The sequence below is a fragment of the Nansenia antarctica genome (assembly GCF_963989245.1).
Source record: "Nansenia antarctica genome assembly, chromosome: 1".
In the NCBI taxonomy this organism is placed as follows: Eukaryota; Metazoa; Chordata; class Actinopteri; order Argentiniformes; family Microstomatidae; genus Nansenia; species Nansenia antarctica.
Window position 1 is genome coordinate 89,830,905 of NC_137674.1, and position 17,594 is coordinate 89,848,498.

General features: G+C 46.2%; 1 protein-coding gene across 1 annotated transcript; it reads left to right on the forward strand.

Moving 5' to 3' along the window:
• Nucleotides 1-416: 416 nt before the first annotated feature.
• On the forward strand, nucleotides 417-12,695 carry LOC308153892 (high affinity cationic amino acid transporter 1-like; the record flags this gene model as incomplete). The annotated part of the gene is made up of 11 exons (XM_080527076.1): nucleotides 417-786; nucleotides 1,606-1,764; nucleotides 2,827-2,998; nucleotides 3,877-4,010; nucleotides 4,539-4,761; nucleotides 6,073-6,212; nucleotides 9,673-9,775; nucleotides 10,334-10,542; nucleotides 11,137-11,288; nucleotides 11,745-11,853; nucleotides 12,532-12,695. 11 exons carry the CDS (start codon nucleotides 417-419, stop codon nucleotides 12,693-12,695), a joined length of 1,935 nt encoding a protein of 644 aa, XP_080383202.1.
• Nucleotides 12,696-17,594: the final 4,899 nt, after the last annotated feature.

Consider the following 17,594-nt stretch of genomic DNA (forward strand, 5'->3'; position numbering starts at 1 on the left):
CAGTTTCAAACGTGACAGTTTGTCTCACTGGGCTCTCTCTCTTTGCTTTGCCTGCAGTTGACTAGGTTAGTTTAGTTTAGTTTATTTATTTAGGACATGATTTAAATAATAAAAAACAGTGCAAGGAGGGAACAAAGCCCAGAAGGCTTGTACAGAGTTCTACTCCTGTCAATAGCTAGGTTTCAATTTACATGTTTGTCATTCAGCAGATGCCTTATTCCAAAGCGACTGACAATTGATACATTTGACTAAGCAAGTGAATCATCAATCCACCAGTCGTAGCAGGAAGAGTAATCCAGCTCAGGCCAGCGGCCATTGGCAGTCGTCGTGATAGAAGAAACAATCCCTTACTAATATCCCCCCCTGTACCCCAGCAGTGGTCTGGTCAGAGACAGAGGGACAGAGGGAGCGTCAGGATGATCCTGTCCAGGCTGAGGGGTTTGGGGAAGCAGCTCCTGCGTGTGAAGGTGGTGGACCTCAGCGTGGACGACTCCCGCCTGTCCCGCTGCCTCAACACCTTCGACCTGGTGGCGCTGGGCGTGGGCAGTACGCTGGGCGCCGGCGTCTACGTGCTGGCCGGGGCCGTGGCCCGGGAAAACTCTGGGCCCGCCATCATCCTGTCCTTCCTGATCGCGGCCGCGGCCTCGGTGCTAGCCGGGCTGTGCTACGCAGAGTTCGGGGCGCGGGTCCCCAAGACCGGCTCGGCGTACCTGTACAGCTACGTCACTGTGGGAGAGCTGCTGGCCTTCATCACCGGCTGGAACCTCATCCTGTCTTACATCATAGGTGAGTCACATCCTCATCCTCCCATCCTCTCATCCACTCATCTTCCTATCCTCTCATCCTCTCCTCCTCTCCTCCTCTCATCCTCCCCTCCTCCTCTCATCCTCCCATCCTCTCCTCCTCTCATCCTCTCCTCCTCTCATCCTCTCCTCCCTCTCATCCTCTCCTCCTCTCATCCTCTCATCCTGTCTTACATCATTGGTGAGTCGCATCCTCTCTTCCTCTCCTCCTCTCCTCCTCTCCTCCTCTCATCCTCTCACCCTCTCTTACATCATAGGTGAGTCATGAACACAATCTCAGCCGTGCTGATATTCAGTATAACAGCACCACCTCCAGTGTGATATTCAGTATAACAGCAGACCTCCAGTGTGATATTCAGTATAACAGCAGACCTCCAGTGGGATATTCAGTATAACAGCAGACCTCCAGTGTGATATTCAGTATAACAGCAGACCTCCAGTGTGATATTCAGTATAACAGCAGACCTCCAGTGTGATATTCAATATAACAGCAGACCTCCAGTGTGATATTCAGTATAACAGCAGACCTCCAGTGTGATATTCAGTATAACAGCAGACCTCCAGTGTGATATTCAGTATAACAGCAGACCTCCAGTGTGATATTCAGTATAGCAGCACGACCTCCAGTGTGATATTCAGTATAACAGCACCACCTCCAGTGTGATATTGCTTTTATACAACAGTTCTACAGCGCCATTTATTAGTTGACATTTGTTAAGTCTGAACATTTTGATTGGTTGCCGACATGCGGACCAGATGACCAGACTGGGTCACATGGGGTAAACGTCTCCTCCCCCCTCAGGAACCTCTAGCGTGGCTCGGGCGTGGAGCGCCACGTTTGACGAGCTGATCGGGCGGCACATCGACGCGCTGTGCCGCCGCTACCTGGCCATGAACGCCCCGGGGGTCCTGGCTGAGTACCCCGACCTGTTCGCTGTCCTCATCATCCTCACACTGACAGGTGGGTTACTGAGTCATCATCCTCACACTGACAGGTGGGTCACTGAGTCATCATCCTCACACTGACAGGTGGGTCACTGGGTCATCATCATCCTGACACTGACAGGTGGGTCACTGAGTCATCATCATCCTCACACTGACAGGTGGGTTACTGGGTCATCATCATCCTCACACTGACAGGTGGGTCACTGGGTCATCATCCTCACACTGACAGGTGGGTTACTGGGTCATCATCCTCACACTGACAGGTGGGTTACTGGGTCATCATCCTCACACTGACAGGTGGGTTACTGGGTCATCATCCTCACACTGACAGGTGGGTTACTGAGTCATCATCATCCTCACACTGACAGGTGGGTTACTGGGTCATCATCCTCACACTGACAGGTGGGTCACTGTGTTGTTGGATGGCTTGGCAGATGAAGTTCCCAGTCAGAATCATAAGGTATTTTATTACATGGATGGACGGATACAAGGACTACAATTCTTGGGCTCAGGTTCAGTTAGACATCGGCATTGCAGCAGAAATACAAAAAGTAGAAATACAAGATCAATAATAGAATAAGCAGGATATAAACAATAATCAGTCATAGAATAAGCAGGATATAAACAATAATCAATAATAGAATAAGCAGGATATAAACAATAATCAGTCATAGAATAAGCAGGATATAAACAATAATCAGTAGTAATGTAAACATCAGTAGGTCAAAGGTTTTAGAGTGATCACCTCACCCAGGGATGAGCAGCCAACAAATCGTGACGTTAGAATTATAAGATTCTATCTCAATTTTTGTCAACATTCTGTTTTTTGTTGTTGATCCATTAGGTGTTTATTCATGCCTGTGTGGTGTTATTTTTTAAATGTTGACATTTTTCAGTTAGTAATGAATAAAACACAAAGGTCCCATCTCACAAAACATAATGGAATGTAAAAACGTTGACGCTCAATATTATCTCTGAACTACCCTAGACGGAGATAGAACCTAAGCTCACGCAGTATTGTCATTGTCATCATAGTATCGCCATTTGTATCATGTGTGTGTTTCTGTGTTGGCTGCAGGTCTGCTGGCGTTCGGGGCGAAGGAGTCGGCCATGGTCAACAAGGTGTTCACCTGCGTCAACGTGGTGGTTCTGATGTTCGTGGTGGTGGCGGGCCTGTTCAAAGGAACCCTGAACAACTGGGTCCTGAACCCTGACGACATCCTCAACGTCACCAGCAACTCCACCTTCAAGTGAGTCTCTGAGGGTGACAATGACATAATGTGGCACGTTCTAACGCTTTGGTCCTCATGTGTGACACATTCTAATGCTTTGGTCCTCATGTGTAACACGTTCTAATGCTCTGGTCCTCATGTCTGATCTGATGTAATGATCTGACTTTTCTTTCGAAAAATGTGAATACATTTCCACATTGTTGAAAATCAACGACACGTCGCTAGTTAACTAACACAGCTTGTTCTGTGAGCCTGCTAACAATGTAAAGTAGTGTTCTAGGTAACAATGTAAAGTAGTGTTCTAGTTAACTAGGTAACAATGTAAAGTAGTGTTGTAGTTAACTAGGTAACAATGTAAAGTAGTGTTCTAGTTAACTAGGTACCAATGTAAAGTAGTGTTGTAGTTAACTAGGTAACAATGTAAAGTAGTGTTGTAGTTAACTAGGTAACAATGTAAAGTAGTGTTCTAGTTAACTAGGTAACAATGTAAAGTAGTGTTGTAGTTAACTAGGTAACAATGTAAAGTAGTGTTGTAGGTAGCAATGTAAAGTAGTGTTGTAGTTAACTAGGTAATAATGTAAAGTAGTGTTCTAGTTAACTAGGTAGCAGTGGGGATTACTCACCCAATCCATTGCGTTGTTGCAGTATTTTGGCTTGACTAGAGAGTTTGTGTTGTGATTCTCAACAACGTTGAAATGTAGTTCTGTGTTTCAAAAGAAAAGTCATAAACATTTTGATTGGTTGCCGACATGCGGACCAAATGATCAGACTGTCACATTGTGTATTAAATACAGTTGTTGCTTTCATTATGCCTTTGTGTTTACTCTAGATACACTGCCAACTCATATTCCTGGTCCTGATGTGTTTGTTGTTGATGTTTGGTTCTCCTCCCCCAGTGTGTCAGAGGCGGGGCCGTCAGCGGAGAGTCTGGGGGCGGGGGGCTTCATGCCGTTCGGGTTCACAGGTGTGCTCTCAGGTGCTGCCACCTGCTTCTACGCCTTCGTAGGGTTCGACTGCATCGCCACCACAGGTGAGAGAACCTCAGCGCTAACACTCTGATTGGCTACGAAAATGAACATGGCTGTTCTAGTGTTGACCCTAGAACAGCCGTGTCTGTGTTACCTACTATCAGAGCCGCCTCAGTTGTCAAATGACCATAGTCTTTACAATGGGAAGCTGCTACTTACACACAACGACCACTAGTTGGCCGTCTTGTAAATTGGTCTGCCTCCTACACCGAAAAATGCAAAATAGCTTCATACTAGCTTATCCTGATGTGATTTAGAAAATGTAATAATAAGTCATGAAAGGAGGGTCCTGAAATTTGATCGAGTGCAAAGATATAAAAAAATGTTTTACTCACTTGGTCAAATGACCCCACCCATAGCTGTTGTAGTGTTAATGACCCCACCCATGGCTGTTCTAGTGTTAATGACCCCACCCATGGCTGTTCTAGTGTTAATGACCCCACCCATGGCTGTTCTAGTGTTAATGACCTCTTGATCATATGTTTATCTATAATCCTATCTTCTAACATCTCTCCTCTTCTCTTCTCCAGGAGAGGAGGTGAAGGACCCTCAGAGGGCGATCCCCATCGGCATCGTGGCGTCTCTCCTCATCTGCTTCGTGGCGTACTTCGGGGTGTCGGCCGCCCTCACCATGATGCAGCCGTACTACCTGCTGGACCGCAGCAGCCCCCTGCCCGTGGCCTTCACCTACGTGGGCTGGGAGGGCGCCACCTACGCCGTGGCCGTGGGCTCTCTCTGCGCCCTGTCCACCAGGTGAGACACTTCCCCTTCTCTCTCTGCGCCCTGTCCACCAGGTGAGACACTTCCCCTTCTCTCTTTGCGCCCTGTCCACCAGGTGAGACACTTCCCCTTCTCTCTCTGCGCCCTGTCCACCAGGTGAGACACTTCCCCTTCTCTCTCTGCGCCCTGTCCACCAGGTGAGACGCTTCCCCGTCTACCTTCTACCTCTCCTCTCTTCTACCTTCTACCTCTCCTCTCTTCTACCTTCTACCTCTCCTCTCTTCTACCTTCTACCTCTCCTCTCTTCTACCTTCTACCTCTCTCAGGTGGACAGTCGTGTAATTCCTTCCCTGTCTTCTTTGTGGTGTTGTAGATTCACTCAGCATGCTTGTTCAGTTGTTTTAATAATAATAATAATAATAATAATAATAATAATAATAATAATAACCTTTATTTGTATAGCACATTTCCTGCAAACGTTGCAGCTCAAAGTGCTCCAATCATTATATAATCATCATTTAATTATTTAGTCATTTAAAGGCAATATTAAAAAGATGGGTTTTTCGTCTTGACTTGAACATGTGCTGAGGTTGCATCCCTGATGTAAACTGGCAGTGAGACACAATCTGGAGCATAAAATGAGAATGCAGCCTCACCAAATCTCTTCTTTTGTACATGTGGTACACAGAGATAGCAAAATACCTGAGAGCTCTATTGGGCTGATATGCTAGCAGAAGACCTGAGAGCTCTATTGGGCTGATATGCTAGCAAAAGGCCTGAGAGCTCTATTGGGCTGATATGCTAGCAAAAGACCTGGGAGCTCTATTGCGCTGATATGCTAGCAAAAGACCTGAGAGCTCTATTGCACTGATATGCTAGCAAAAGACCTGAGAGCTCTATTGGGCTGATATGCTAGCAGAAGACCTGAGAGCTCTACTGGGCTGATATGCTAGCAGAAGACCTGAGAGCTCTATTGGGCTGATATGCTAGCAGAAGACCTGAGAGCTCTATTGGGCTGATATGCTAGCAGAAGACCTGAGAGCTCTATTGGGCTGATATGCTAGCAGAAGACTTGAGAGCTCTATTGGGCTGATATGCTAGCAGAAGACCTGAGAGCTCTATTGGGCTGATATGCTAGCAGAAAACCTGAGAGCTCTATTGGGCTGATATGCTAGCAGAAGACCTGAGAGCTCTATTGGGCTGATATGCTAGCAGAAGATCTGAGAGCTCTATTGGGCTGATATGCTAGCAGAAGACCTGAGAGCTCTATTTTAATATAATAACTGTGTGTGTGTGTTGGGGTTTACTTGTCCCTGCATGCCTTCTCTCTCTCCTCCCTGCCAGCCTGCTAGGCTCCATGTTCCCCATGCCCAGGATCATCTGGGCCATGGCGGCAGACGGGCTGCTCTTCAGGAGTCTGGCCCAGGTCAGCGAGCGAACCCAAACCCCTCTAACCGCTACCGTAACCTCCGGCCTGGTGGCAGGTAAGGTCGGGACCTAAAGCCACTAACCTGGTTTGCCTCCCCTCAGATCCTACCCAGAAGGCCATTGTCTTACGACAGGTTTGTTTGTTAATTAGTTTATTTCAACGGATCCCCGTCAGTCATCACCATAGTGAGGACTATTCTTCCTGGGGATGACAGACAGACAGTCAAACATAACAACATCAATCAACACAGGAATAATTAGTGAACAGCATTCATTCACTTATTAAAACTCAGAAAGATGAAATAAATCAAATATAAGATAACAGAATTAAAATAAAAAAGTAGCAAAGTAGAATACAAAATAGAAGAAGAAGACAGAGAGCTCACACCAGAATTATAGTTTTATCTTCAGGGCAAAAGTCAGACTGGGCTAAACCTTGTTTTTTTTGTGGACGACAGTTTCTATCAGTTTCTTTTTGAAGCTGATTTGTGGCGTCGTCCCTACGTGAGCACTGACCGACTGACCCGTCTCTGTGTCGTCTCGTAGGATGTGGAACTGAAGCGTCCGCGATAAAGAATAGACATGAGCGAACGCACCCTCTCGTTGGTTTCTCTGGGACTGTTACTAATGTTCCAAAACCATGAAAACTCATTATATATATACACATGTTTAGATTAATGTTGTTTGACGTCACTTATATAATAGGTGAGTGGCTCAGCTGGCTAGCTCACTGAATGATCTTCGCTAGTTTTCGTTTACATTTCTAAACTAAATAACAGCCGCACGTTCATCCACTAAAGTCCTTTGCTAGTTTGAAGGCCATCATGTAACTAAGACATTTGCTGGAGAAAAAGCAGACAAGTAATCGACAGATTTATTGTTTAAGTTATGAGTAGTTGACACGTTGTAACCTAGGTAACGATATGATAGCAAAACATTTTCGCCAGGCTACTTTTGATAATCCCATAACCATTCTCTAGATACGAGACTGAGTTACTCTATCTGACGTGAGACAATGACTGGAAGGCACTTCTCTACATGATCTCAACATGCTACCGTTCATAGTGCACCAACACCAACCATGACACCAACAAACCCCTCTTTCTATCACGACGACTGCCAATGGCCGCTGGCCTGAGCTAGATTACTCTTCCTGCTACGACTGGTGGATTGATGATTCACTTGCTTAGTCAAATGTATCGATTGCAGTAAGTGGCTTTGGAATAAGGCGTCTGCTAAAGGCCAAAAATGTTAAAGTAAACACCAGTCGATAGCTACCTTCATTTGACCTCTCTACCCTTCCAACCCCAGCAGGTCAGTTACAACACCGGCCTGTCAGTCAGACGTTACACTTTAGCAGCGCAGCGTCTTGGTGTCGGTTCTGTCAGGGTGTTGCACTTGGAACGGCGGTAGTTAGGTCCATGTGTCTTGAGTTCACCAGTGTTTCTATTAGTAGTATTTGGGTTATAAATCTTTGCCCCCCCTCCCTCCTCCCTCCCCCTCCTCCTCCTCCTCCTTCTCTCCCCCTGGCCCTCCCTCCTCCCTCTCCCCCCTGGCCCTCCCTCCTCCTCCCCCTCCTCCTCTCCCCCCTGGCCCCCCCTCCCCCTCCACCTCCTCCTCCCCCTCCTCCTCCTCCTCTCCCCCTGGCCCTCCCTCCTCCCTCTCCCCCCTGGCCCTCCCTCCTCCTCTTCCTCCTCCTCCTCCTCCTCCTCCCCCTCCTCCTCCCCCCCCCCCTAGCCTCCTGGGGTCCATGTTCCCTCTGCCTCGTATTATCTATGCCATGGCTCGTGACGGTCTGCTGTTCTCTTTCCTGTCGCGGGTCAGTGAGAGGAGGACGCCCATGGTCTCCACCGCGGTGGCGGGGCTCATGTCCGGTAAGCTCTGTGGCGGCGAGGAGGAGGGGTGGTTACCAACGGTTACCGACGGTTAGCGACGGTAGCGGCGTGTGACGCTTTCTGAGGAAAGAGAGGCCTGGAAAAGAGTGTCGTTTAGTTCAAACTGCCACATCCTGTGGCGCCAGACACTTTTACAGCAATAATAGTCTGTGTCCAGGATTTAACCCTAGAACAGCCGTGTCTATGTTACCTACTATAAGAGTTTAACACTAGAACAGCCGTGTCTGTGTTACCTACTATAAGAGTTTAACACTAGAACAGCTGTGTCTATGTTACCTACTATAAGAGGTTAACACTAGAACAGCCGTGTCTATGTTACCTACTATAAGAGTTTAACACTAGAACAGCCGTGTCTATGTTACCTACTATAAGAGTTTAACACTAGAACAGCCGTGTCTATGTTACCTACTATAAGAGTTTAACACTAGAACAGCCGTGTCTATGTTACCTACTATAAGAGTGTAATGTCAAAGTGACAGCAAAAGTGTAAAACAGAAGATGAGATTGTTGGAGAAACTGGGAAGTGGTTCATTCTAGTCTGGATGTGGACGGTTGAGTTAGGGTTAATGTGGACGGTTGGGTTAGGGTTAATGTGGACGGTTGGATTAGGGTTAATGTGGACGGTTGGGTTAGGGTTAATGTGGACGGTTGGGTTAGGGTTAATGTGGACGGTTGGTACGACAGGGAGCCTGTTATGTTCAGCCCTTTGATGTTTCTCTCAGTGTGTCATAATATCCACCATATTCGCCAGACTAAAGTAATTTTGCTGTATTAGGAGCAGCATTTATGAGACATGTTTTAATTGTGCTGGATTGTCACATTGTATGATTTGTCAACAGGACATTTTTTTTAGAATGTCTATAGTATATAACTACAGTATATGTATTTGTAAATTATGTTGCTGTGTATTCACATGAAATGTTATAAAAGCATTATGTCACGTGAGTAATGGTATTAATGTGTAGTATTATCATAGTCCTGTTATGTAATGACCAGAACAGTACGGACGTCAGGTATGTCTGTCTTCTCCTGTGCACTGACATGTGACACGTTCTAATGCTTTGGTCCTCATGTCGGGATCTGATGTAATGATCTGACTTTTCTTTAGAAACATGTGAATAAACGACACATCGCTAGTCAACTAACACAGCTTGTTTTGTGAGCCTGCTAACAATGTAAAGTAGTGTTCTAGTTAACTAGGTAACAATGTAAAGTAGTGTTCTAGTTAACTAGGTAACAATGTAAAGTAGTGTTCTAGTTAACTAGGTAACAATGTCAAGTAGTGTTGTAGTTAACTAGGTAACAATGTAAAGTAGTGTTCTAGTTAACTAGGTAACAATGTAAAGTAGTGTTGTAGTTAACTAGGTAACAATGTAAAGTAGTGTTCTAGTTAACTAGGTAGCAGTGGGGATTACTCACCCAATCTATTGCGTTGTTGCAGTATTTTTTCTTGACTAGCGAGTTTGTGTTGTGATTCTCAGCAACGTTGAAACGTAGTTCCGTGTTTCAAAAGGAAAGTCTGAACATTTTGATTGGTTGCCGACATGCGGACCAGATGACCTGACTGGGTCATGTATGTGAGTCAGGTTGGTTGAGTCTGAGGCTCTCTCTCTCTCCTCAGCTGTGATGGCGTTCCTGTTCGACCTGAAGGACCTAGTAGACCTCATGTCCATCGGCACCCTGCTGGCGTACTCTCTGGTGGCGGCCTGCGTCCTGGTGCTCAGGTCAGTCTCTCCTCCGCCTCTCCTCCTTCAACAACACCCTAACCCTCAGCGGTCCAACAGGTTCCTGCTAAGGTCTAGTCAGAGTCAGAATCACAATCTGAAGGCTTTGTTGTCATTGCACATTGAACAGAACAATGAAGTTTGTTTATGCATCACCTAAAGAAATTACACCTGCATAAACACACTACCACAACATTCACCCCCACATACACCCATACAAACACTACCACAACATTCATGTACCACATACACCCATATATTTATATACAATATATCACAACAAAAATGAGTTAAAAATAAGTTAAAGGAAGTAAAGAAAAGCAGCATTGAGAACATCAGAGCATCACAGTTTTTTTTTACTGTATTTTATATGGTTCATGTATTTGGATTGTCCTCGATATAATAAACTAATAAACTAAACTAAACAGCAGAATATTGAACATCGGTAGCCAAGAGTAAGCTAGCCTAACCTAACCTAGCATAGCATAACCTAACCTAGCCTAGCCTAGCCTAGCCAAGCCTAGCCTAGCCTAATCCAACCCAACCCATCTCCTGCAGGTACCAGCCAGAGCAGCCCAGCCTGGCCTATCAGATGGCTAGCTCACCGGAGGAGGCGGAGGCGGAGGCGGAGTCGTTCACCCAGGGCAGCGTGGAGATCCTGCCAGGGGCCGAGGAGCGCTTCACCCTCAAGACCCTGCTCTTCCCCGAGAACACAGAACCTTCCAGACTGTCCGGCTTCAACGTCAACATCTGCACCAGCACGCTGGGTGAGACATGCACAGTCCATCCAATGGCCCCTGGCCTGAGCTCTGGCCTCTCCTCCCCCTCCTCCCTCCTTCCCCTCCTCCCTCTCCTCCCTCTCCTCCCCCTCCTCCCTCTGCTCCCTCTCCTCCCCCTCCTCCCCCTCCTCCCTCTCCCCTCCTCCCTCTCCTCCCCCTCCTCCCCCTCCTCCCCTCCTCCCTCTCCTCCCCCTCCTCCCTCTCCTCCCTCTCCTCCCCCTCCTCCCTCTCCTCCCTCTCCTCCCTCTCCTCCTTAGGCATGCCAAAATACCTAAATACTACAACGCAACGGAACCACTGGGGTACCTCAGGGATCTGTCCTGGGGCCCCTGCTGTTCTCCCTCTGTACCAAGTCTGTACCAAGTCTCTTGGCTCGGTAATCTCCTCTCATGGGTTCTCCTACCAGGCCTAACCCTGGCCTGGAGCTAGATTACTCTTCCTGCTACGACTGGTGGGTTGATGATTCACTTGCGTAGTCAAATGTATTGATTGTAAGTCGCTTTGGAATAAGGCGTCTGCTAGATGACAAAAATGTAAATGTGTCTGTGTGTGTGTGTGTGTGTGTGTGTGTCTGCTCCCCAGGGTTCCTGATCTGCGTCTTCTGTGTGGTGGCGGTTCAGGGGGGGTTTGCCCCCTGGTCCCTCTCCATCCTGAGCCTCCTCATGGTCGTCTGTCTGATAATCACCCTGGTGATCTGGAGGCAGCCTCAGAGCCACACCAAGCTCACCTTTAAGGTAGGCTACCTAGAACCAAGCTCACCTTTAAGGTAGGCTACCTAGAACCAAGCTCACCTTTAAGGTAGGCTACCTAGAACCAAGCTCACCTTTAAGGTAGGCTACCTAGAACCAAGCTCACCTTTAAGGTAGGCTACCTAGAACCAAGCTCACCTTTAAGGTAGGTTTACTCTCTCCTCAAACACCCAAACCTGATCTCCTCTGAATGTAAAATATACTTCATTTACATTTTTGGCATTTAGCAGACGTTTTAGCTGCAACGTTAGCAGGAAAAGTGCTATACGAATAAACGTTATTATTATTATAACTGCCACCAACTGTCACAGAGCTCCAGAACACTCACCACCTAGAGTGTTCCATGTGTTCTATGTGGTCTACCTAGCAACAACACTCTGATTGGCTACAGAAATGAAGAGGGCTGTTCTAGTGTTGACCCCCCCCCCCCTCTCCTCCCAGGTGCCCCTGCTGCCCATGCTGCCTGTGGTCAGCATGTTCATCAACGTGTACCTGATGATGCAGCTGGACAGAGGAACCTGGATACGCTTCTCCTTCTGGATGGTCTTAGGTACCTTCTACCTCTAACCCTAACCCTGTCTTACTGTTAAAACAACATGATAAAGAAATATCTGGATGTTTAATACATGGATGGAACCCAGCACCCTGCGTAAGTCATGGAACAGGGAAGGATGTTCCCCTGTTGCCTCAATACTCCAAAAGTTTGGATTTTTTATTGTATTTCTGTAGATAAATTACAGAAACATACATAAATACAGAATTGTCTGTAGTATGAAACATGTTTTATACATACATATACATACATTATTATTATTATTATTATTATTATTATTATTATTATTATAATTATTATACTCCCTACTAGTTCATGTAATGTCTAAATCAGCCAATCATGTTTAGTCTTTGGTCGACCATCCGTTGCGTGTGTGACTGTTGTTGTTTGTTTTGAGGTATTTTGCCTAAAATCTTATCATCAGGAAAGTAAATGCACGTTCAATTGGAATTGAATGTAAAGATTGACTTTTTAGCCCTGAAAAGCTCCCTAGTTGCTATGACAGTGTGCTGTGGGTCGTTGTCTTACTGTGTTTGCTTGAACTGGAGCAGACGATGCCATGACCAGAGATGAGAGCCAGGGACAGAATATGTTGAATGGCGAAAAGGAAAAAGACCTGAGGTTTAGGGCTTCCTCATCCTCATGTTGGTCACCTCCGTGCGTGTGCCTCCCCAGGCTTCATCATCTACTTCAGCTACGGGGTTCACCACAGCGCCGAGGCGGCTCTGACCCGGAGCACGGACAGCAACCTGAACGTCTACCAGCCGGTCGGCGTCGAGAAGGAGGCGTTCCTCCACCACGGACTGGCCACCGCCGGAGAGGAGGAGGGAGACTCCTAAGACCCTGGTGTTGCACTTATCTCTGTCCGTCACCAACACCTCAACTCTCACACTGGTTAGATCCTCAGAAACAGCTTCAGACGGCTGCAGATCCAGGGAGGGGACGTGAGCTCTGTAAGGATTCAAAGTTGTCAAAGTTGTCTATCACACCTGAGCTCAGAGTTTCTTTATATCGCAATCAGCAAAGTTGCTGAAAGTTGCATTTGTGAAAATGTTACTGGCCACGTGTGTGTGAATTATGTCATTTTCATACAGTTACCTCAGGCAAAATCAACATCTTTATTGTATAACAAAGGAACTATGTATCCACAGATGCTTAGAGACTCACATTGGTGAGAAAAGTCTCTCTATACGTTATCTATACATCATCATTTATAGTTCCAAACTTCCAAACGTACCACACCAACTAGTCTTTCACTGTCACACAAAACAAAACACTGACTGTAATCCTGGGAGATGGGCCTTGTAACATATATACATATATACAGTATATATAACATAAATACATATATACAGTATATATAACATATATACAGTATATATAACATATATACATATATACAGTATATATAACATATATACATATATACAGTATATATAACATATATACATATATACAGTATATATAGCCTATATATAGCCTAGTTGAGGCACAGTGCTGGTTGCTGTGTCTTAGTCAGCTACTACTGTTAGTCACTATTCTCATCAACACCAGACCTTGTCTGAGGGTTAGGCCCTAGCCCTGTACCCCAGGTTCTGTCTGTCCTGTACCCCAGGTTCTGTCTGTCCTGTAGCCCAGGTTCTGTCTGCCCTGTACCCCAGGTTCTGTCTGTCCTGTAGCCCATGTTCTGTCTGCCCTGTACCCCAGGTTCTGTCTGTCCTGTAGCCCAGATTCTGTCTGTCCTGTAGCCCCGGTTCTGTCTGTCCTGTAGCCCAGGTTCTGTCTGCCCTGTACCCCAGGTTCTGTCTGTCCTGTAGCCCATGTTCTGTCTGCCCTGTACCCCAGGTTCTGTCTGTCCTGTAGCCCAGATTCTGTCTGTCCTGTAGCCCCGGTTCTGTCTGTCCTGTAGCCCAGGTTCTGTCTGCCCTGTAGCCCAGGTTCTGTCTGCCCTGTAGCCCAGGTTCTGTCTGCCCTGTACCCCAGGTTCTGTCTGTCCTGTAGCCCAGGTTCTGTCTGCCCTGTAGCCCAGGTTCTGTCTGCCCTGTAGCCCAGGTTCTGTCTGCCCTGTACCCCAGGTTCTGTCTGTCCTGTAGCCCAGGTTCTGTCTGTCCTGTAGCCCAGGTTCTGTCTGCCCTGTAGCCCAGGTTCTGTCTGTCCTGTAGCCCCGGTTCTGTCTGTCCTGTACCCCAGGTTCTGTCTGTCCTGTACCCCAGGTTCTGTCTGTCCTGTACCCCAGGTTCTGTCTGTCCTGTAGCCCAGGTTCTGTCTGCCCTGTACCCCAGGTTCTGTGTGTCCTGTAGCCCAGGTTCAGTCTGTCCTGTAGCCCAGGTTCAGTCTGTCCTGTACCCCAGGTTCTGTCTGTCCTGTAGCCCAGGTTCTGTCTGTCCTGTAGCCCAGGTTCTGTCTGTCCTGTAGCCCAGGTTCTGTCTGTCCTGTAGCCCAGGTTCTGTCTGCCCTGTACCCCAGGTTCTGTCTGTCCTGTACCCCAGGTTCTGTCTGTCCTGTAGCCCAGGTTCTGTCTGTCCTGTAGCCCAGGTTCTGTCTGTCCTGTAGCCCAGGTTCTGTCTGTCCTGTAGCCCAGGTTCTGTCTGTCCTGTAGCCCAGATTCTGTCTGTCCTGTAGCCCCGGTTCTGTCTGTCCTGTAGCCCAGGTTCTGTCTGCCCTGTAGCCCAGGTTCTGTCTGCCCTGTAGCCCAGGTTCTGTCTGCCCTGTACCCCAGGTTCTGTCTGTCCTGTAGCCCAGGTTCTGTCTGCCCTGTAGCCCAGGTTCTGTCTGCCCTGTAGCCCAGGTTCTGTCTGCCCTGTACCCCAGGTTCTGTCTGTCCTGTAGCCCAGGTTCTGTCTGTCCTGTAGCCCAGGTTCTGTCTGCCCTGTAGCCCAGGTTCTGTCTGTCCTGTAGCCCCGGTTCTGTCTGTCCTGTACCCCAGGTTCTGTCTGTCCTGTACCCCAGGTTCTGTCTGTCCTGTACCCCAGGTTCTGTCTGTCCTGTAGCCCAGGTTCTGTCTGCCCTGTACCCCAGGTTCTGTGTGTCCTGTAGCCCAGGTTCAGTCTGTCCTGTAGCCCAGGTTCAGTCTGTCCTGTACCCCAGGTTCTGTCTGTCCTGTAGCCCAGGTTCTGTCTGTCCTGTAGCCCAGGTTCTGTCTGTCCTGTAGCCCAGGTTCTGTCTGTCCTGTAGCCCAGGTTCTGTCTGCCCTGTACCCCAGGTTCTGTCTGTCCTGTACCCCAGGTTCTGTCTGTCCTGTAGCCCAGGTTCTGTCTGTCCTGTAGCCCAGGTTCTGTCTGTCCTGTAGCCCAGGTTCTGTCTGTCCTGTAGCCCAGGTTCTGTCTGTCCTGTAGCCCAGGTTCTGGCTGAGGTAAAAAAACAAACAGTAGAAATCTCTTACTTGTCATTATCTGCAGTGCCTTAATAATATTAATAATATTAATAATAATAGCCTTCTTCTTGTTGACACAGTTGCTTTTGTTGGCTGAATACCTCAGTGATTGAACGTAATATTCAAGAGATATTTAAGCAATATCACACGAGTACCGAAGACGATCACAGCCGTGCTGATATTCAGTATACCAGCACAACCTTGAGTGTGATATTGCTTTTATACAACAGTTCTACAGCGCGATTTATTAGTTAGCAGTAATAAGCGACAACAGATTATGATTTGTTTGTTTATTTAATCATAAAAATAAACAAAAAATAGTTCCGCAACTGAACTTCAAATGGACTATTGCCCAGTAACGTGAACACAAACATGTAGTCTAATTATGCATATAGTTAAAAGTCCCAGTGCTGTTATACTGTATATCGTAACTCTTGGAATGCCTCTTGTCCAATCAAATTACTTGGTCGGAACTAACTGTTGTATAAATATATATATATATATACACTGTATATATATACACACACACACATAGTGTTCTATTTACTTTGTTCTCTATAGGTGTGCAGTGTGCAAAATTATGAAAAGCCAACATTGTCAATAATGTTTTTCTGTACATAAAATGCTTGTGTAAATGTTGATATTATTCTATTGTAAGAATGCTCCTATTGTATACCGGTGGAACTGTTACAAGCCTAAGAACTTAGGGTTAGGGTCAGGGTCAGGTTAGGGTCAGGGTGAGGCTCTGGATGATGTTCAACTGTGTTCATTACTGTTTATAAAACGCTTCTTGCTGCTGTATTTGACATTTGGCTTTGTTACAAACCAGGGGCCTATTCCACGAAGGTCGATTATCTTCTAATCCGCGATAAAGTTCTAATCGGCGATAATTTTATCTTGCGTTCGGTTCCATCAATGTGGCTCAAATAATTCGCTGTTTGGTTGCTATGCAACAAAGCCTGGCTAAGGTAATGCGTGCGTCAAAAAAGGCTCACAGGCGGAAACTACATCCCGAACGACAGTTCCTCAAGTGTCTTTTAGGAAATATTAGTTCCCACTTCACACGAGATAGATAGATAGATAAATAAATTAAAAAGTGTAAAAAATTAAATAAAATAAATAGGTATGTCTATCAACTTGCATTGCTTTTGTCACAGTGGTCTGGCTGGCGCAGTGGTTAAGGCAACCAGCTAGAGTTCCGAAGGTTGCGAGTTCGAGACTTGATTTTAGTGTTGTTGTTTTTTTTTACATTTAACCGAAGTATTCATGCAAAGGCTTCAAACACCATTGTAATCGTGTCAGTTCTTATAAATTAGCCTGCACCATAATTTTATAGCCTACATACTTTTTTAGATGAGATTTTAGATTAGATTCAGACAACGAAATGCAGTAAAAAGTGTGTCTGAAGAGGGATTTGAACCACCGATTTAAAATGACGAATAAATACTATGGCAGCGGTCGATACCACTAGGCCATTGTGACGATATGCCGGCTTGTAGCCTGCTGCTGATATCACCACAGTAGTAAATATTCATTTATTAAAAGATGAACATATAACAATAACTGGGGCTAGTATGACCTACGCATTTTATCGGTCAGCAATTTCTTGCCAAACCATTTCCCTCGCCTTGTTAATTGCGGCAGTATTGCAGTCTTTTACATCTTATTTTTCCGTCTTCATAAAGATCAATAATTCGGAATGCTGCGTAAATGTAGGACCCCTGCAGAGTGGAGTATCTTCATTTCGACAGATCGACTCTTCGGGGCTCTTTATGTCTGCGTGCACGCGCCCATATCGAGGATTTCTAAGCCGGTGTTCTGTGAACACTCATGACACAAGCCTGATCCTCGTTCGAGGAATCACCTGAGGCTTGAATTCCAATCCCGAGTTGCCTGATCGCCTGATTTATTTTAATCGCTGATATACTAATCAACGTTAGTGGAACGGCCCCCAGGAAGAGGTTGTGAGATGAAACACACTGGTGTTATGTACATATTTCATAGTGTTGTAAAGTGTGTTATTTGTGTAAAGTGTGTTATTTGTGTAAAGTGTGTTATTTAGTTTGATTTAGCCATAGGTAGTAGGGTGTGCCAGAGTCATCATATTCATATTCATATCCGTTTGTAGGACTTTGATCAAAGACTCTTCATCATCTGTCTCTCTTCTTCCTGAGAAATGTCCTGAGTTTGTTATTTCAAACGCATGGATGGTTCATGTATTAATTCACTCATCAAATCAGAGATCAGTAGTTAAGTGGGCAGCTTACTTCAGCAGAAACTCCAAATGATTAACTCTGCTTCTTGTTCAACAACTCTAAGTGTTTGTTTTCACTCTGAACAAGGCAGGTTTGTAAAGGCTTTACGT